Here is a 21630-nt window from a genome sequence, read left to right as displayed (position 1 = left end):
GCACTGCTCCACACATAAACCATGTGTTTCATTTCCCACTAAGAGAACACACCTGATGCAGAAAATCTCCCGCTGTGAGCTGCATGTGTGAACAACTGCCCCAGGTTATCTCCTGACTCGACACTCTGGATTATATCTAGAAATTTTCAGAAATTCCTGTTTGAAAGAGGCATATATCCTCAATATCTATGTAAAGTTTAACGGGTCACCCACATTTCTTCTCCTGCCCTAGGCACACAGCACCACCTTGTGGACAACCAAGTGAATGCATCTTTGAAATGAACTCCAAAAACACTTTCTCAGTAGGAATTAGAATCATTTTATTGACTTTCCACATACAAGTTCAATAAATTACTATAAACATATAGTTCATACTCCATTCTGTACACTGATTGGAAGCAGTGAGGAACAGTTCCAGCTCGTGATGCTTCACTGCCTGCGTTTGTATTGCTCTGTCGCAGTGTTTCAGAGAAAGGCGTAAATCACTTTTCATCACCTGCTAATATAACATTCAGTAAAGCTGCTCCGGTCATGCTGAGCCTACCGGAAAAACACTCATTTCTACTTCGACTATTTCAGCACCTTCACCACATTGTCACTGTCCAAAGAAAACCACGTTTCTCTCAGTGTTTCCAGATGTTTTTCTGCAGCTTGATGAGACCTGGAACAACAGAAATATGTACGATTGTCCATAATATCAGCTCCACTGACCACACAGGTGCACTTTGTACTTCTACAATTACAGTTAGTTGTCCATCTGTTGCTCTGCACACTTCGTTACCCCCCTCTCCCCCTGTTGTTCAGTGCTCAGGACCCCCACAGAGCAGGTGTGATGTGGTGGTGGATCATTCTCAGCGCTGCAGTGACACTGACGTGGTGGTAGTGTGTTAGTGTGTGTTAAATGGTGCAAGTGGATCAGGCACAGCAGTGCTGCTGGAGTTTTAAACCCTGTGTTGCTTAGTGTCACCCCAGCGCTGACTTTACATCTACAAGGTGGACCAACGAGGGAGGAGTGTCTCACAGAGTGGACAGTGAATAGTTTTAAAAGTCCCGCAGTACTGGAGATTCAAGGATTTGTTCAGACAGTGACAATACAGTTTTCTTACATTTAACAGCCATCAGTGAATGCAAACTAAATATCTGGCTTTAGTGAGAAAACACATTCAAAAACACTCAGCAAACTACTGCACGTCCACAAATACTGTCGCATGTCGTTTGGTGAGTAAAAAAAAGCCTGAATCTAGCTCTTTTCATTTTCTAACTTTAGCAAATGTGAAAAAACAAGCAAAACATTAAACAGAAAAAAATATGAATAATACAGATGCTATGTATATACTATTTATATATGTATAAATAATTTAATGTAGCTTAATCATCTGGAAATGGCACCTTGATATCACAGTAACGTAATTCTGACACCAGTGTTAGGACACTGAATGTCAGCACAGTTTACTCGTCCTGTTTACACCAGTGTGCACATCTTTGAACACACCACTTTAATCACATGTATGCCATGTTTTAGTGTGTTTTTATTTACCTACATTTTTTTAGTTACCTAAGTTTTACCTGCTGAATCTGATATATGTCAAATTCCGTAAATAAATTTTATCCATGCATTAAACATGGACAGGGATGTGTGAGCACTCCTCTTTGAATAAAATTTGCGCCTATGTAATGACTGCATTCAAAATGAATCATCAAAACCAAGAAAATATAAATATATTGCATTACTTTTGACTTTTCCAAACACTGACTGTAACCCAGCCTCAGACACCAGCATTATGACGACATGAGTCACTATGACATCACTCATCCTTATGACATCATAAACGCTATATTCTGGAATGTTGCAAGGATTCTATATGAGGTCACATCCTGTTTTCAGAAAGTGAATTCAGGACAAAGAAATGCTCTGTCCTACTCACTGAATAGTGCACTTATTTGGAGTTCGGCCACTTTCTAGCAGTCTCCAAAATCATAGTGGACAATTTTCTGTGCACTCAAATAATCCCACAATGCACCTCAAAAGGTAGTGTACAACCCATTTACACTAGTGGATAGCGGATACCCATAATGCACTGCGTTGTTCGGTAAACACCATGAGGTAATGTCTATAATCGTTCACTACCCTCTTGAACTCAGTTCCCTATAATAGTGCACTACATAGTGATTAATAAAGGGAACAGGGAGCCATTTTGGACACAGCGAAATTTGGAAAAAATAATTAACTGGAAGAAGAACCAGGGGAAAGTACAGGTAAGGCGGAAAGAGGGAGAGAAAAAAATATGAAAAGAAAAGAAAGTAAGGAACAGAGGAAACAAAGAGAATCAATAAAAGCAAGACGTTAGGGGAAAAAGGGAAATGTCTGCCCTTGTAAGCACCTCATAAACATAATCTATACAATGTAAAGTTGGATCTAAACGAAGTCTGGGCAAAGAAACCTAATGGAGCCAGAGTTTTAAAAAACAGTGTTTCCAATTTTTAACCAAATTTGAACCACACTCTCACATACTGATCAAACACTGATCTAAGCTCTTCACCACTGTCACATACCGATCAAACACTGATCTTAGCTCTTCACCACTGTCAGATACTGATCAAACACTGATCTGAGCTCTTCACCATTGTCACATACTGATCAAACACTGATCTGAGCTCTTCACCACTGTCACATACAGATCAAACACTGATCTTAGCTCTTCACCACTGTCACATACTGATCAAACACTGATCTGAGCTCTTCACCATTGTCACATACCGATCAAACACTGATCTGAGCTTTTCACCATTGTCAGATACTGATCAAACACTGATCTGAGCTCTTCACCATTGTCAGATACTGATCAAACACTGATCTGAGCTCTTCACCACTGTCAAATACTGATCAAACACTAATCTGAGCTCTTCACCACTGTCACATAGTGATGAAACACTGATCTGAGCTCTTCACCACTGTCAGATACCAATCAAACACTAATCTGAGCTCTTCACCACTGTCAGATACCAATCAAACGCTGATCTGAGCACTTCACCGCTGTCCGATACTGATCAAACACTGATCTGAGCTCTTCACTACTGTCACATACTGATGAAACACTGATCTGAGCTCTTCACCACTGTCACATACGGATGAAAAACTGATCTGAGCTCTTCACCATTGTCAGATACTGATCAAACACTGATCTGAGCTCTTCACCACTGTCAGATACTGATCAAACACTGATCTGAGCTTTTCACCATTGTCAGATACTGATCAAACACTGATCTGAGCTCTTCACCATTGTCAGATACTGATCAAACACTGATCTGAGCTCTTCACCACTGTCAAATACTGATCAAACACTAATCTGAGCTCTTCACCACTGTCACATAGTGATGAAACACTGATCTGAGCTCTTCACCACTGTCAGATACCAATCAAACACTAATCTGAGCTCTTCACCACTGTCAGATACCAATCAAACGCTGATCTGAGCACTTCACCGCTGTCCGATACTGATCAAACACTGATCTGAGCTCTTCACTACTGTCACATACTGCTGAAACACTGATCTGAGCTCTTCACCACTGTCACATACGGATGAAAAACTGATCTGAGCTCTTCACCATTGTCACATACTGATCAAACACTGGTCTGAGCTCTTTATCACTGTCACATACCAATCAAACACTAATCTGAGGTCTTCATCACTGTCACATACCGATCAAACACTGATCTGAGCTCTTCATCACTGTCACATACCAATCAAACACTGATCTGAGCTCTTCATCACTGTCACATACCGATCAAACACTGATCTGAGCTCTTCATCACTGTCACATACCGATCAAACACTGATCTGAGCTCTTCATCACTGTCACATACCAATCAAACACTGATCTGAGCTCTTCATCACTGTCACATACCGATCAAACACGGGTCTGAGCCCTTCACCACTCTCAAATACCGATCAAACACTGGTTTGAGCTCTTCATCACTGTCACATACCAATCAAACACCGATCTGAGCTCTTCACCACTGTCACATACCGATCAAACACTGACCTGAGGTCTTCATCACTGTCACATACCGATCAAACACTGATCTGAGCTCTTCACCACTCTCACATACCAATCAAATACTGATCTGAACTCTTCATCACTGTCACATACAGATCAAATACCATTTTCTTGCGCTCCACTCTGATTTCATGCTTTAAATCAGATCTAATGTGCTTACGTAGCACTGGTGTCAGTAGACAAGTAAATAAGCTGTCTCTATCCGGTATGTTAGACTTTCTCTCTCTTTCTCCTTCTCTCTCTCTCTTTTTCTCTCCCTCTCTCTCTCTTTCCCTCTCCCTCTTTCTCTCTCCCTCTCTTTCACTCTCCCACTGTTTCTCTGCTCAAGCAAAAAAAATACATCCTTTAAACAAACACTGAAAAGCACCAACTGAGATTAGGATGATGCTCTATTTCTGCTCCGTAGGGGGGTAACGCTGACTTATTTTTGCTGTTACAGATCACTTAAGGTGGAAATGTCTCCAAATTCAGAAGACAGCTAACTGTGTTAGCAACAGTGCTACAAAACTAAACACCTCCAGTTACACATGAGTTTCTGTGGGAATTCAAACAGTGCATAAACACTTACAGACAATTTACACTTCAGACGCGTACAAACTACAGTCGTTATTCTCGTCAAACACACCACTCCACCTTAAAATAAGTGGAGTTTTCGGAACAAACTGTGTTTCTGATCTCTACTGCAGTCAGATCCTAATCTGAGCTTGATTCATTTGAGCTTTAAAACACTCCATCAAAAACTGATCTAAACTCTAGATCACCATTAAATGCTGATCACATACTGATCTGAGCTCTAAACACTGTCAGGTACTGACCAGACCTTTAAACCACTGAGCAGACCTCAAAAATACTGATCTGAGCTTTAAATCATCCCTCACACACTACTATGAGCTGTAAACACTCCTGATCTGAGCTGTAATCATGCGGTACTCGACAGGAACAGTGGTATGACACTAATAAATATAATAATACACTGCATATAAGTGCAATGATATTGTATGGAGCCCCTAAAGTGTTATAGTGGAAAAGTATTATTTAGAGACTTCATTTACTCCGTTTAGCAATCATCTGCCTAAGCTTTAATTTGACACTTCCTTCAAGGTAATGGAGCATTGTATGAAAATATTTGACATTTTGCAGATTTGTGACTAAATTTTTTTTCAAACATGACACATAGTTACACACATAGTAAGTCTATTATTGCTTTTAAGAACCTAATATTGCCCAATGTGTCATGTCCATAACACAATCCATGCATAAGTTTATAATTAATTAATATTCACATAAATTACACTACTCCAATGGAAAGAGGACAGTTCCAGCTTTTTTATGTCATTTTATTGTACCTTTATTTTGTAGATCATTTTATATGAGATAAAATCAGATAATCTCCAAAGAAGCAGCAGCTTCACAGTGGCGCTGACAGGCGTAATTCTATTTTCATGTTATTCATTTTTTTAATTTTATTAATTTTTCTAAACATTCATTCTTGAAAGAAAATGAGAATAGCAGATCAATTGGGTTTTATTGAGGAGTTTGCTTGAGAATGAGATGTGATTTTGGCTATGTGCCCACTGTCCCACCTCCAGCTGAATGCACCACGACCAACGAGTCGTGTCAGATTCAAAATTCTGCCTTTATTCACTGTCTCCTCGACCGGAGCTATTAATGTTTTAGTCTAAAAAACGTGTTTGTAACGTGTAAATAAGGAATGAACAAAGCGATCAAACACATGTCCTAACGCATCTATACCCCCTGTCATGTCTGTCTAAAAAGGATTTTTAATTTTATTCATTCATTGTCTGTAACCTTTATCCAGTTCAGGGCAGTGGGGTCCGGAGCCTACCCAGAATCACTGGGTGCAATGAGGGAAGACACGCTGGAGGGGGCGCCAGTCCTTCACAGGGCGACACACACTCACACATTCACTCACACCTACAGACACTTTTGAGTCTCCAGTCCACCTACCAACGTGTGTTTTTGGACTGTGGGAGGAAACCGGAGCACCCGGAGGAAACCCATGCAGACACAGGGAGAACACACCACACTCCTCACAGACAGTCACCCGGAGGAAACCTACGCAGACACAGAGGGAACACACCACACTCTTCACAGACAGTCACCCGAAGGAAACCCATGCAGACACAGGGAGAACACACCACACTCCTCACAGACAGTCACCCGGAGGAAACCCACGCAGATACAGAGAGAACACACCACACTCTTCACAGACAGTCACCCGAAGGAAACCCATGCAGACACAGGGAGAACACACCACACTCCTCACAGACAGTCACCCAGAGCAGGACTCGAACCCACAACCTCCAGAACCCTGGAACTGTGTCAGAGACACTTCCTGCTGCTCCACCGTGACGCCCGATTGCTAAATTGAGGGAACAAAATAAGTCTCTAAATATCCAGCGTAAGGCTTTAGGGGCTCCATACTATTGGCTTTATATGGCTTCTGTTTAGAATAAGAAAATACATTGTTTTTTTGACACATACAATAGCCTCCAGCAGCTACATAGTAATATCTCTGTAATAACATGATAAAAGCAGTATAGTGGGCACACACAACGTTATAATTCTAAGCCACAGGTTAGTTACTGTTGGAAATGATTAATCCTGTACTGAAATCACTCATCTGGAAGGCTATTGGTGGTTATTAGTGAGGATCATGTCCTTTAGGTGTCATGCTGTATGTCACAATGGTCAATAAAACAAACAAACAAACAAACAAACATCTCCCCACCTCTGTAAACAGACAACAGCAGTGAAAATACAGCACACCTCAGCCCGGCCGTACTGATTTATGATTTGTAATTAATTTGGTGGGAGGCTGATTTCGGGGTTGATTTGCACTTGATTTGGACTTGATTTAAGGCTGATTCTGGGGGCTGGTTTTAGAGCAGATTGGGGCTGATTAGTCTGAATATTTTGTGAGATTCTGGGCTGATTTAGACTGATTTTGGAGCTGATTCTGGAACATTTGTGTGGTACCGGATTTACGAGGGGCTCCTGTCCCCGTTGCGGCGAGGCGAGTCGTAGCGGAGGATCTGGCGCGGCGTTCCGTAACCTGCCATTCCCGACTGAGACGCTCCACGGTTGCTGCCCATTTGTAAACCAATCAGAGCTCGGCCTTGACGCAGCTGCTCCTCTGAAAATTCCCGCCGCTGACCTTTGGCCTTCCTACACACACACACACACACACACACACACACAAATCAATGCCATACACAACATATTAGCACAAATTAAACACAGTACAATGTCCCCTCACACAGGACATTTTGTGTGTGTGCTGCTTCTTAGGAGTGTCTGCCCCTGAAATCTCCCTGTTAATAATAACCTGTGAAACCAGTCCTTGTTGCCATGGTAATGTCCATCGTCCTTGGTGAGGGCCTCACTTCCAAGTGCCACGAGGGTCCTCTGGACAGCGGCCATGTCTTTCCCTACACACCACACACACAACACAAATAACACACGGTTCTTTAATACACACAGTATCAAACACACACACACACACACACAAACACTCTATAGCTGTGAATATGACTGGTAACTGAGCGACCAGCTGTTTTCATCCTGTTTCGTCTGTGTCACAGTAAACACCACGTCCTGGAACTGTGAGGGAAAAGGAGTTAAAACATTGAAAAACTAGTTTTCATTTGGAAGTAAAAAATAAAAAAACTAAATATCCAAGAAAAGTTTAGCACAATTAATATATTCTTGTATAATATTATTTTATTTCTATTTCTTTAATTTCTATGATGATATTTTTACATTTATATTTATGTATTTACACATTAGATTCTAAGATTTCACACTTTTGTTAATCCATTGTAAAGCATTTTGATCGACACTTTATCTTGTTTGAAAAGTGCTACATAAATAAAGTTGAACTGATTAATTTGATTGATTTTGAACTATTTATAAATGAAAAAGAAAAGCGGGGCACAGTAAAACAGAGGCAGGTGTCCTCAGACTTTTGTCCCTGAGATTGAGCAGCTCTTAGTCAGTGTTTTCCTCTGTTTTCTGCTGAGTGCTGACTCTGTGGAGGCTGCTTTCAATCTCCCACGCTGCTCTGTCTCAAATACACTCACATACACATTAACCCTTCAACACCCGGAGCATTACAGTGATCCTGCTGTGCTAGTGAAATCACGTAATTACAGAACGGCTTACATTTACGTTTCATTTACACTACGTATGGACAGGGTTGGGTCTGCAATACTGACAGAAATGTAGAGGCTGGTTTCCCTTTCACTCCTCATTGCTCCCTCACAGCTCACCACACAGGGAGGCACAAGTCGTACAGGGACACATTTATTATTTATTAAAAATGCACAGTGATTTGCAGAGGCAGAGGTTTGATAGCATGCATAGAGTGTTAATGTCAGAGGGATTAGATAAAGTAAGTGAGAGCTAATACTGATGACTGTGGAATGCAGAGGGATGCGAGTGCTACCTTCCCACAGGTCAACGGTCTGGAAGATGTCTCCTCTGACCACACCGTACGCCTCAGTGGCCACCAGAAACTGAGAGATCTTCTCCATCTGCTTAAAGGCCATTTTAGTCTCAGGGATCTTCTTTATGGGCTCCATGCCAGGGGGGTACAGGCTGTTAATGAGACGACACAGAATCTACAGAGAGAGAGAGGGAGAGAGAGAGAGAGAGAGAGAGAGAGAGAGAGTGAGAGAGAGAGAGAGAGAGAGAGAAAGAGAGAGACAGACAGAGAGAGAGAGAGGGAGGGAGAGAGAGAGAGGAAGAGAGAGAGGGAAAGAGAGAGAGAGAAGGAGGGAGAGAGAGAGAGAGAGAGACGGACAGAGAGAGAGAGAGGGAGAGAGAGAGAGAGAGAGAGAAAGATGGAATGACTCCAAACTGAACCAAATCAGCATTCAGATCCAACTGGGGCAGTTGTCACAGTCTGGAAGTGAATGCAGTGAAATGTGGCCCCATCTTTGCCTCTTTTTTGGCAGAACCACAATCTAAACAACACCCGGACCCCCGACACATGGCTGCCCCCGGGCCTTGGGAGAGGGCCTTATGCCTGGAGCACACAGGACTTTAAACTCCTGGACGATGGTGAAAACGTGAGGCCTCACAGTCTTTTGTGGATCACACGTCCAGATCACTCCAGAGAACACAGTTCCACTGCTCCATGGCCCAGCGCTGGACCTGCTCTACGGCCCCCGCCTCAGACACTTGGCCCTGACTGTGGTGATCTTAGGCTCATGTGCCGCTGCTCTAGGAAGAGATTATTGTGTAGCGTCAAATTCCTCACCGTCCCGTCCATGAGAAACTTCTGGAAGTTCTGTTTCCCTGGTTCTGGACGCTCCAGACCGTCCCCGCATTGGACCATGATCCAGTCCAGCAGACGGGCCTCCAGCTCGGGGTCGTACTTCTGATCAATCTTCTCCTGGACCTCGCGGCTCAGGCCGTAACTGGGCCCTCGATTCGCCATCGCAGACACGGACCAGCTCCACACAGGACCCACACAGAACCTGCTGCAGAACAACAACACTGTCACAAACACGTTCTCCACACAGAACCTGCTGCAGAACAAAAACACTGTCACAGACACGTTCTCCACACTGGACCCACACAGAACCTGCTGTAGAACAACAACACTGTCAACATCTAACGCTAGAACAGGGCTTCACTGTCTCCTCCTCGCGAGTCTAGAACTCACACAGGCCCATCTTTCGTGGTTCTACATCTTACTTCAGCACTACACCCCACAGCGAGTCCAGGGCTCAGGGAGCGACGCTAACACGGATTTAAACATCCGCGGGAGAAAAACAGATCTGACCAGAGCTTCTTTAGAACCAGACCCAGACCTATCACATGCACGAGCACCGTGCGACCCCTGCTTCTCTTTTAACTCTGTTTTAAACCAACGCTGCTTTGCTGCTCTTTATATATGTTTCAGTCTTTTGTCTCCTTTTCTCCGTCACTGAGCCTGGACACGACACCAGTTTCACTGCGGAGGACGGAAGCAGACGGAAAATAATGATAAAAGATGGTGAATAAAGACAGAAATCAAACAAACGCAGCACACATCGAGCTGGGAGACCGCCTCGCGTGCCGAAGCTGTCACGAAACGCGTGAGACGTTTCTATGTGCAACGATGCATGATGCGAAATAAATAAAATGATATAAAAATGTGACTAAAATGAAGGTTTGACTGGTTTTACTCACGGAGAGAGAGAGATGGAGAGAGGGATGGAGAAAGAGAGCTGGAAGTGGAGGATGCGCTGCTCGGCCGCCTGTCGTCACTCCGTCTGTTTCACTTGGCACCAACAGCGTCAGTGGGCGTGGCTGCGTATAGAGAAGTGGGCGGGATTAAATCAATGACCGCAGAAAACTGTTCCCTACAGTCTTTGAATACATAGGGGTCTGTGGGCGGGGCCATGAGCTTGTAGTACTTTTTATATTAAATATTATCTTTTTATAATAGTCCTAAAAATGATTAAAAAACTTAAAATATTTATAACTCTTTTTGAGACATCTACTAACATAGACACGGGGAGAACACACCACACTCCTCACAGACAGTCACCCGGAGGAAACCCACGCAGACACAGGGAGAACACACCACACTCCTCACAGACAGTCACCCGGAGGAAACCCACGCAGACACAGGGAGAACACACCACACTCCTCACAGACAGTCACCCGGAGAAAATTCACACGGACACTGGGAGAACACACCACACGCCTCACAGACAGTCACCCAGAGCGGGACTCGAACCCACAACCTCCAGGACCCTGAAGCTGTGTTACTGTGACTGCTGCTTGTTTGTTTGTTTTATTTAGTACTTTAAGCCTTTTTTATAATATATATTCATTCATTGCCTGTAACCACTGAAATCACTTGGCACAAGGCAGAAACACCTGGAAGGAGTGCCAGTGCTTTGCAGGACAAAACACAGTCACACATTCACCCACACTATCACACCTATGGACATTTTTGATTCGCCAATCCACCTACCAACATCTATTTTTGAACCATGCGAGGAAACCGGAGCACCCAGAGAAAACCCACATGGACACGGGGAGAACACAAGACTCCTCACAGACAGGCACCCAGAGCTCGAACCCATAACACCAGGATCCTGTGGCAGAGACACTACCTGCTGTGCGACTGTGCTGCCCTTTTTATAATATACCAGAAAAAATATATAATACAAAAAACAGCGTGAACAACAGCCACCAGAGCAGATATAACAGATGTACAGATATACAGATATAACAGGTGTAATTCTGGCGTGACGTTTGGCGGAACACTTGCTTGGTGGTAGCGGTTGCCAGTCGGAGCGGTTTTGAGCGCGTACAGAAGCTCTGCGCGACGGAGATGGGAGTGAAATGTAAACAAAGTTTTATTCACCAGTTTATATTTAATTATTAAATTATTTTCAAAGACAGGGGTCTTTAGGCGACTTAGTAGGAATTATTTTGTGAAAACTATCACGGAAAATTAGAGTTTGTTAAAATTTATGTATTCCGTATATGAGTTTATTTTGTGTAATTAACAATTAAAAACAATTTTAATAGGTATATGTTTATAAAATTAGATCTGAAAAAAAAGTAATATCTCAGAAAATGTCAAGAATGCAGGGTTTCAGTCCTGTGAAATGAACACTGCTCCACAGTAAGTTGAAGGGTTTATACCTTTTCAGCCCACAACTGGCACTGAGCATGGAGAACTTGGAGCAGTTAACACACCGTCATATATGAAGCCCAGGTGTGTACCAGTGTGTTTGGTCCACGGTTTGAGTGTTGACTCCTCATAGTGATGCTTTGTGGTCAGTGATGGGGCCACTGTGGGTTAAACACAGGGCCAACAGGCAGAACAAAATCTTAATACATGAAAATACTCCACTGTGGGCCTCATTATAGGGCTGCCCAAGTGTATCTGATATAGGCAGTTCCATTGATAGCCCATGAGCCAATGTACACAGAGCCCAAGCCAACCTTAAAGCCCAGTTATGCCCATATTTAACCCTCGTGGACCCCACTGATTTGTGCTGGCTGGGGGTCTCCTTTGCAGCACTGCTTAATGTGTAGTCATAGACCTGTCACAATAATGACATTGTCAACTTTTTGTACAATATATGGACATGACCACAATCGTTGTGTCTTCTGTGATGCTCACCGTGTTTACTGGTATGTTTGTTTACGTAAGAATGTCTCCTGTGATTTAGTCTCTCTCTCTCTCTCTCTCTCTCTCTCTCTCTCTCTCTCTCTCTCTCTCTCTCTCTGTCTCTCTCTCTCAGTTCTGTTCTCTGGTTTTCTGAGGTCTCTCTGTTCTGGGGGGTATTTCACTAACCCTAACCCCAATGCAGGATTTATTTTTTTAGCTAGATAACTTAAGCCCAGAGTCACTCCCATCCAATTAGAAAAGAGCTGAGAAAGATTCCTATTGGACAGTCTTCAACTCTGGGTTTAAGTTATCTAGCTAATTGAGAAATTCCACTTTGTGGAATACAACCCTGGAGTCGTTTTGTGGATTTGTTTAAAAACAGTGGGTTTTTAAAATGTATTTAAAAAAATATTTATATTCCTATTCCAATGTATGTATATTCTTAATAACTAACTTTTTTTCCTAAATGTTCATTGCTTTTTAAAGGGGTGTTATTATTTAATTATAACAATTATTTTATTTTCATATCAGTGGCATAAAATTGTCTTAATATTATAAAAATATAAAATATCATATATCACAATTATTTCTGGGACAATATATTGATCACGAAAATTGGCTATATTGACGGTCTATGTAGTTTCTAAATTTACTTTGAGTTACTGTGATGTTTTTATCTGTTATTTAATCCTTTCTAGTAGTAAATGACATTCATTTGCAAATCTCATCTTGCTGTGTTCCCCAGGCTCATCACAATCATCGAAGATGTCTCCAGAAGGACATTATCTAGCAGCTGAAGTTGAGGAAGCTCAGCAAATATCTGCTGGTTCTCACATCATCACCGGAAAACTGCCCACTCACTATTGCCCACAGTGTGGGAAGAGTTTTACTCAACACATAGGCCTCCAACGACACCTGCTCATTCACAATGGAGAGAAACCACACGTCTGTTCACAGTGTGGGAAGAGTTTCACTCAACAAGGTCACCTCCAGCATCATCTAGTCACTCACACAGGAGAGAAGCTTTACAACTGCACTCAGTGTGGGAAGAGATTTGCTCAAAAGCACAGCCTCCAGAAACACAAGTTCGTTCACACGGGAGAGAAGCCGTATAGCTGTCCAGTGTGTGGAAGGAGATTTAGTGACCGAGGCTCCTTCAAAGCACATCAGCACATTCACACAGGAGAGAAGCCGTATGACTGTGAACACTGTGGCATGAGATTCATCGACATACGCACACTCAGTAAACACCAGCGCATTCACACAGGGAATAAGCTATATTCCTGCTCGCAGTGCGGTAAGAGCTTTAATCACTTGACCAACTTCAAAATGCACCAGCGCGTCCACACAGGAGAGAAGCCGTTCTTTTGTTCCGAGTGCGGGAAGAGCTTTAACCAGGAGGGCAACTTCAAAACACACCTGCGCATCCACACGGGAGAGAAACCGTATTCATGCTCACTGTGTGGGAAACGTTTTACACAGAGGGTCCACCTCCATCAGCACCAGCGGGGGAAAAGCCATATTACTGCTCTCTCTGCGGGAAGAGCTTTTCTCAGTGGGCCAATTTCAATCAGCACCAGCGCACTCACACTGGAGAGAAGCCCTTTTCCTGTTCTCTTTGTGGAAACGGTTTCACGCACAAACACAGTCTCCTTCAACACCAGCTCGTTCACACTGGAGAAAAACCATACGACTGCTTGCAGTGTGGGAAGAATTTTAGTCGGAGGAGTAGTCTCATGCGGCACCAGCGCAATCACACGGGAGAGACTCTGGTTAGTGCAGAGAATGTGGCTTTTTAAATATTGCAGACTTTCAGCCAATGATTCGATTATATTCCCGAATCCCTGGTTCCACAGCCACAATATTTTGAGCAAATGCATGAATTTAGAAAAATAAAACTCAGATTTCATAAAGACCTTCATACTCTGTTTATGTATTATCACTTGTGAAATATTATCCTTTCTGTTTGATTATTCATTCCGGGTAGGCTCCAGACCCAAGGGTTACAGACAATGAATGAATGAATGAATTGATTTCTATTATCTGTTGCTGAGGAAATAATTTGGGATAAATCTATTAAATGTTATAAGATGCAGATGATTCTTGTCTATTCTATTTCACTTTATTTATAAATGTAAAGCTTCAAGACACTATATTTATAATGATTGCACATATATATAACAAATAACAATAATGACATTTATCCAAACAATTATCTATTTTGGATGCTTTAATGTATTAAACTATTATTTATATAATACATTAGTATTGTGTCTTTTTTAAATACAACAATTTATGAAGTAGGTGGCACAGTGGAGCACCAGGTAGGTGTCGCAGTCACACAGATCCAGGATCCTGGAGTTTGTGGGTTTGATTTTTTGGGTGACTGTCTGTGAGGAGTGTGGTGTGTTCTCCCTGTGTCTGCGTGGGTTTCCTCCGGCTGACTTTGAGGAGTGTGGTGTGTTCTCCCTGTGTCTGTTTGGGTTTCCTCCCACAGTCCAAAAAAACACGTTGATAGGGGGCGATTCAAAAAAGTGTCCGTAGGTGTGGTGCCCCCTCCAGGGTGTATTTCTTGCGCCAAATTATTCCAGGTAGTCTCTGGACCCACCGCGACACTGAACTGGATAAGCGGTTACAGATAATGAATGAGTGAATTTATGAAGTGTTTTAGGAAATTATATCAGAAAATAACTCTGAGGCAGTGGCTGATCTGGAAGCAGTATTTTTTATGTTGTTTAATTTTATACACTTATCAGACAAAACATTAAGGTAACCTCATTGTTTCTACACTCATTGTCCATGCTCTCAGCTCCACTGACCTCACAGGAGCACTGTGTAGTCTATCTTTTGCTCTGCACACTTTGTCAGGCACCTTTCATAATGCTTTTCAATGGTCAGGACCCCCACAGATCAGGTATGATTTGAACGGTGGATGATTGTCAGTGCTGCGGTGACACTGTTGTGGTGGTGGTGTGTTAGAATGTGTTGTGCTGATATAAAGCATGTAGGTACGTAGACCTGTTTCCTTAACAGACACAAACTTTCTAACACGATATATATTGCCCTAGATCTCTGAGACAGACTAGGACACAGTTTACATTGATCCCAGTTTATTTGTACTGTCTTTATTACATTTTCCGTACATTATTGAAGAAAAGAAACTCAACAACAGATACTTAATAAAAATATTAGTTGTATGTTTGTGACAGAAATGTATTAATACATTTTATCCACCCCTGTTGAGATTACAGTTATTCTCAGAGGCAAAAAACATGCATTATTAAATTCACTCAGGATTTCTGACTGTGAGTAGTTGGAATATTCACAATATTCATAAAACTGTTGAAAATATATATTTAAATTATTTAAATGCAGACATACAAATATATTTTAAACATTTTGTGGAAGAGGTATTGCTTTAATGCTGTATATTTTATTATTTATGCTTTTATTAATGTTGTGTCTGTTGGTTGTGAATGCAGTATCAGGAAGATTTATATTAATATAATAAATCATGAAAAACATGCTACAAATAATCCCAGTTTACCGTGAAGCTAATTCGTGTTCACTACAGAGTTAAATGGATTTAAGGGATTTATACTGAACGCAAAATTAAAACCATAAATCAAACAAAACCTTGCGTAATATGCGTGAGTTGTGGGCGGAATGATAATTCGGCGAATGCAGCTGAGTCGGACATAATATGAGCGCGCACACGTTTGTTTATAAGCGGAGGCTTTAGGGGAAAACAGATGAAATGTAACTAGGTTTTTTTTATATTTGATATGAAAAGCATTTATGGCGCTTTGAGTATAAATTATAGAGCTGCTAATTTAAGATTGTTGGACTGATTTATAATAGATAAGTTTGTTATTTTAGTGCATTTATTGTACAATAATGATACAGTATGTGATTTGAAGTGCTTTGTTTATCTGCACTACCTGGCCAAATGTTTTTGGACAGCTGTTCAGATGAATTAGCCTCCCAGCTCATGCCAAAGACAGCCCTGGTATTTTTAACAACTCTGAATTTCTTCCTCAAATTGACTTCCACAGGAGTGTCTGAAGATGCCTCCAGAAGGGGAAAGTGAGGCAGCTGAAGTCCGGGAAGATCAGCAGATACCTTCTGATCCTCTCCTGACCAGGAGGAGGACATGGACACGAAGAAATCTCCCTACGCATCACTGCCCAAAGTGTGGAAAAGGTTTCACTCATAAGAAGAGTCTTCAGCGTCACCATCTCCTTCACACAGGAGAGAAACCGTATCAGTGCTCAGACTGTGGGAACAAATTTCTTTACGAGGGTCACCTCAAAATACACCAGCGCACTCACACAGGTGAGAGACCATTCACTTGCTCGGTGTGTGAGAAGAGTTTTACCCGGAACAGCAGCCTTCAACAACATCTACTCATTCACACTGGAGAAAAACCCTTTGTCTGCCCACAATGTGGGAAGAGCTTTACTCAAGTGGGTCACCTCCAGCTTCACCAGCGCCTTCACACAGGAGAGAAGTTGCATTCCTGCTCAGAGTGCGGGAAGAGCTTCGTCCATAGGAACGGCCTCAGGAAGCACCAGTACATTCACACAGAGAAGAAGCCGTACAGTTGCTTGCAGTGTGGGAAGAGCTTTATCGACTTGCACACTTTCCGTCAGCACCAGCGCATTCACACCGGAGAGAAGCCCTATCAGTGCTCAGAGTGTGGGAAGAGCTTTAACCAGTTGGGTCATCTCAGAACACACCAGCGCCAACACACAGGAGAAAAGCCTTACAACTGCTCCGAGTGTGGGAAGAGTTTCACAAGGCGAGATTACCTCCAACAACACCTGCGCATTCACACCGGGGAGAAGCCCTATTTCTGCTCCCTGTGTGGGAGGGGTTTCACACAATGGACAAATCTCCAGCAACATCAGCGCATTCACACTGGGGAAAAACCGTATTCCTGCTCTCAGTGTAGGAAGAGTTTCACTCAGCAGCATATTCTCCACCAACACCAGCGTGTTCACGCAAGAGAGAAGCCTGTCATTGTTCAGAATGTGGTCTTATGAGTTTCATACACTCATGAGTGTGCACAAATGACAAAATAAGACACCTATTTTCTGGTTTGTCATATTTTAAAGCAGTGGTTCTCCAACTGGAGGGCAGCAGAGTCGTACTTAGGGGGCGGCTTATACATTTTAGAAGCATTATCGGTACGATAAATCTTTTTTTACACACTTGAGGGATCCTGTATAGTGTAAGATGTACACGCACTGCAAGGAATACCCTGCACTTACCTGTTTGAACTCCAAGGACACTGTTATCAAGAGTTAGAGGAGACCATTTTAAATGACCTAACTTTAAACATGTAGATTAACTAACTTGTCAGTCATTAATTGGCCTTGGCCATATGTTGCTTGGTAGGATAAATGTAAACATCCTGGATAGTGTTTTTCTTCCTTGTGAATACAGACACAGTGTAAATACTTAAATAAATATAGTATATTGAATATATTGTATATAGCCAAATCATTGAATTTAGGTGTTCCACTCACTTCCATGGCCACAGGTGTATAAACCAAGCACCTAGGTGTGCAGACTGCATCTACAAATATTTGTGAAGGAATGGGCCACTCTCAGGAGCTCAGTGAATTGCAGTGTGGTACAGTGATAAGATGCCACCTGTGCAACACTCCCAGTCATGAAATTTCCTCACTACTAAATGTTCCACAGTCATCTGTCAGTGATATTATAACAAAGTGGATACATCTGGGAACGACAGCAACTCGGCCACAAAGTGCTAGGCCACATAAATTACAGAGTGGGTTCAGCGTATGCTGAGATGCATAATGCGCAGAGGTCACCAATATTTTGCAGAGTCAATCGCTAGAGACCTACAAATTTCATGTGGCCTTCAGATTAGGGTGTAGTGAGCTTCATGGAATGGGTTTCCTCAGCTGAGTAGCTGCATCCAAGCTTTACATCACCAAGGACTCATGAGTAATAGAGACGTGTTCTCTGCAGTGACAAATCACGCTTTTATCTCGATGGATGAGTGTTTGGTGTTTGCCAGGAGAATGGTACTTGTCTGACTGCATTGTGCATGTTTGGTCGAGGGGTGATTATGACGTGAGGTTGTTTTTCAGGAGTTTGGCTCTGCCCCTTAGTTCCAGTGAAAGGAACTATTAATGTTTCAACACTCTAAGAGATTTTGGACATTTCATGCTCCCAACTTTAGGAACGGTTTGGAGACGGCCCCCTTCCTGTTCCGACATTACTGTGCCCCAGTGCACGAAGCAAGGTCCATAAAGACGTGGATGAGTGAGTGACTGGCCTCGACCCGATAGAACACCTTTGGGATGAATTGGAGCAAAAACTCTGAGCCAAGCCTCATCCAACATCAGTGTCTGGCCTCACTGATACGCTTCTGGACAAATGGTCAAAATTCCCATAAAGTCACTCCTAATCTTTGTGGAAAGCTCAGAAGTGTTGAAGCTGTTATAGCTGCAAAGGGGTGGGGCACACATCCTATTAAACCCTGTGGATTAAGAATGCAATATCACAAGTCCTTATACATATAAAGGAATACAAGTGGGTACTTTTAGCAATACACTGTACATCTCTGCTTTTGTCAGTTGTTAGTTTGAACACAGCAGCTGTCTATAACGTATGAAAGTGTCACGATGAATGAACCAATAAACATGCTCCAAAATGACTTGGAATACAACATTTTTACATCGACTACCATTGAAAGTTAAGGTTTTGTTCTTTTCCTGTAAAGTTACTATTCTTGAGATACATGTTTTTCATTGGAGAGCGATATTATTTATATATATTTGTGGATTTATTTATTATGTTATTATTTATTATGTTAGCGTTTGATCAAAACCAAACACATGTAATGTTTTCTCTGGAATATCTGTAGAGGATTCTCAACGTTATTTGTTATTATGTAGGTGTCATTTCTCTGACGTCTCTGTTGTGGGTGCGACAGCTTATTAAACCGTTCTGTAAATGCTACATTAGTGATGGACTAGTGCCATGTCTGAGGTGTGTTCTGTCCTTGCGTATTCACACAGGACACAAACCTGATGATGCTCGGAACGTATAGCTGTAGGGGTTTTATTTTAAAGCGTATGATTGGGTACATGACAAAATACAGCATACAAACGTACTAGTAATACATCTACACTACGAAGCAAGCCTAGAAACAGCAGCACACAGTGGGACTGCTCTCCTGCTGACCACCTCCTGGACACTGGTGTCTTTGTATGTTATCATTAGTCACTGATCACTGGCCTCCAGTGTGAACATCAAGTTGAGCCCTGGCGTTCCTCAGCATCTCCATATACATCCTGTTATTCTCACTGTCGAGGAAAACACACACAAACACATTACCATTTCAGTTCTGCACGTTTTAGTCAAGGTCTTTAATTATACACAGGTCAGCCATAACATTAAAGCCACCTCCATATTTCTACACAGGAACATTGAGGAGTTCCACCGGTTGCTCTGCATACTTTGTTAGCTCCTTTTCAACCTGTTTCTCAATGCTCAGGAAAGGACTCTAGTCACAGAAAAACATCCAGTGACCGACACACTGTGCAGCGACAGATGAGCTACCGTCTCTGACTTTACATCTACAAGGTGGACCAACAAGGGAGCAGTGTCTCACAGAGTGGACAGAGAGTGGACACAGGGTTTAAAAACTCCAGCAGCACTGCTGTGTCTGATCCACTCTACACCAGCACAACACACACTAACACACCACCACCACGAAATCATACCTGCTCTGTGGGGGTCCTGAGGGCTGAAGAACAGGGGGAAAGGGGTAAACAATATATGCAGAAATCAAAACACAACAGCCACTCACTCAGCCACAGAGCGGTCGAACACCAGGTTCCCCATGTCAATGTAATACTGAGCATCCGTCCTCAAAGCAGTCCAGTATTCATTCGCCTAATACAGAAAACACCATTAGAGCATCCAGAACGAACAGAATAAGAGTCACAGGCAAACTTTTAAACGACTCTGGGCTGACAACATGATTCCCTTTGGCTGATCCACTACAGGGAATGTATGATGTGTGTTTTCTGACCTGTTCCTGGAGGGTGTATCCCCATATGTTCTGAGGGTGGTTGGGGTCCCAGTAGCCCACCTGTCTCTTCAGACGAATAAATTTCTTGGCTTGTTCTTCATTAATAAAGGGAGCTGTAAATACCCCTAAAGGAGTCCAGAATAAAGCAGTGGGTACTTCATACATCTTCAGAAACACACACACACACACAGTATCACACTGGCACAGTATCAATGTTTGAGAGCAGCTACAGTCTCCACCATTCCTCAGTGTGATCTCAGAGATAATGAGGAGGAACCACTGAGACATTAAGGAGACTACTGAGCTTTTATCAAGACACTAGAGATATTAAGGAGGAACTACAGCGATATTAAGGCAACACTATCGAGATTTTAAGGAGACTACAGATAGTGAGACAAAACAGAGATATTAATGAGAAACTACAGATACTAAGGTGCAATTATTAGACATTAAGGAGACACTAACGATTATTAAAGAGAAACTATAGCGATATTAAGGATGAAGTACAGAGGCATTAATCCGCTCTTGGTTTTTTACTTCTGATGGAAGTAGCATCACACTCCCATCGTGTAAATAATGACTTTAAATGGTAACGATATTTAACTGATGTAAATGTATCTGTGTGTATACAATTAGTAATTTATCTTACCTCCCAGGAGAGTCACTAACAACACGACACGCATCATTCTCCTCAGCTGATCCGGGAAAGAGAGCGAGAGCTAAGGCACTGGTCCCAAAACAACAGCAGAGTTCTGTAAAATTTAGTCTTTCATCTAAAGCCATTATTTTAAAGATTTGAGGCTTTTAGAGGCACAGCCCTGAAAGGAACTGGCATGGACCTCACTCCCTCATCTACACACTGACACATGCACAAGAAATGATCTACGCATCAATGACTGTGTGTGTCCTTGTTCTAGAGCAGCTACAACTTTTAACACTCCATTCACACACCTTTCAGATGCACAGCCTCATCCAACCAAACCAGATTCCACTGATTAGGAATGAATTACAAACAGAAAGACTCACCTGAGCACACCATGCAGCAGTGGAAGTGTGTGTGGAGCGAGAAAGGAGCTGGATAGAGTCTGGAGAGGAGGAACAGGGCCCTCTTTCAGTGAAGGAGAAAATTCTTGAGGTTACGCTACGTCAACGATCAGGAACACACTGCACTGAAGCCAAGGCTGAAGAAATGAGCCATTCACTCTCAGACACTCCCTGTCCCTGTCCCTCTCTCTCTCTCTCTCTCTCTCTCTCTCTCTCTCACACACACACACACACACACACCTATAACCCATTGGCTCCTGATCACTTTTTATCAGTCTTTGAGAGAGGCGTGCGGTCAGGGAAATTA

The 21630-nt window shown here is 42.5% G+C and overlaps 3 protein-coding genes and 1 pseudogene across 6 annotated transcripts; 2 read left to right on the top strand and 2 right to left on the bottom strand.

Annotated features, from left to right (window-relative positions):
* Window positions 1-309: 309 nt before the first annotated feature.
* tagln3a (transgelin 3a) lies at window positions 310-10377 on the bottom strand. Of its 2 annotated transcripts, none has more exons than XM_066661322.1 (5): window positions 10261-10377; window positions 9344-9566; window positions 8528-8702; window positions 7409-7511; window positions 310-7248 (listed from the first exon to the last, which is right to left on the bottom strand). In XM_066661322.1, exons 2-5 carry the CDS (start codon window positions 9521-9523, stop codon window positions 7065-7067), a joined length of 642 nt encoding a protein of 213 aa, XP_066517419.1. In that variant the 5' UTR covers window positions 9524-9566; window positions 10261-10377; the 3' UTR covers window positions 310-7064. The 2 variants fall into 2 exon arrangements, with proteins under 2 accessions (XP_066517419.1, XP_066517420.1); XM_066661323.1 differs by having other exon boundaries at window positions 9344-9563; window positions 10261-10358.
* Window positions 10378-11328: 951 nt separating this feature from the next.
* LOC136687784 (zinc finger protein 135-like) lies at window positions 11329-14370 on the top strand (annotated as a pseudogene).
* A 1544-nt stretch (window positions 14371-15914) lies between these two features.
* On the top strand, window positions 15915-18879 carry LOC136687785 (zinc finger protein 135-like). Its single transcript, XM_066662341.1, has 2 exons — window positions 15915-15964; window positions 16261-18879. Exon 2 carries the CDS (start codon window positions 16273-16275, stop codon window positions 17248-17250), a length of 978 nt encoding a protein of 325 aa, XP_066518438.1. The 5' UTR covers window positions 15915-15964; window positions 16261-16272; the 3' UTR covers window positions 17251-18879.
* A 424-nt stretch (window positions 18880-19303) lies between these two features.
* On the bottom strand, window positions 19304-21440 carry LOC136673947 (uncharacterized protein C3orf85-like). Of its 3 annotated transcripts, none has more exons than XM_066649761.1 (5): window positions 21306-21440; window positions 20929-21031; window positions 20280-20404; window positions 20055-20140; window positions 19304-19548 (listed from the first exon to the last, which is right to left on the bottom strand). In XM_066649761.1, exons 2-5 carry the CDS (start codon window positions 20963-20965, stop codon window positions 19473-19475), a joined length of 324 nt encoding a protein of 107 aa, XP_066505858.1. In that variant the 5' UTR covers window positions 20966-21031; window positions 21306-21440; the 3' UTR covers window positions 19304-19472. The 3 variants fall into 3 exon arrangements, with proteins under 3 accessions (XP_066505858.1, XP_066505843.1, XP_066505849.1); XM_066649746.1 differs by having other exon boundaries at window positions 20929-21006; window positions 21306-21437; XM_066649752.1 differs by having other exon boundaries at window positions 20929-20974; window positions 21306-21437.
* Window positions 21441-21630: the final 190 nt, after the last annotated feature.

Source organism: Hoplias malabaricus, chromosome 2 (genome assembly GCF_029633855.1).
Source record: "Hoplias malabaricus isolate fHopMal1 chromosome 2, fHopMal1.hap1, whole genome shotgun sequence".
Classification (NCBI taxonomy): domain Eukaryota; kingdom Metazoa; phylum Chordata; class Actinopteri; order Characiformes; family Erythrinidae; genus Hoplias; species Hoplias malabaricus.
This window is presented reverse-complemented; position numbering and strand designations above follow the sequence as displayed.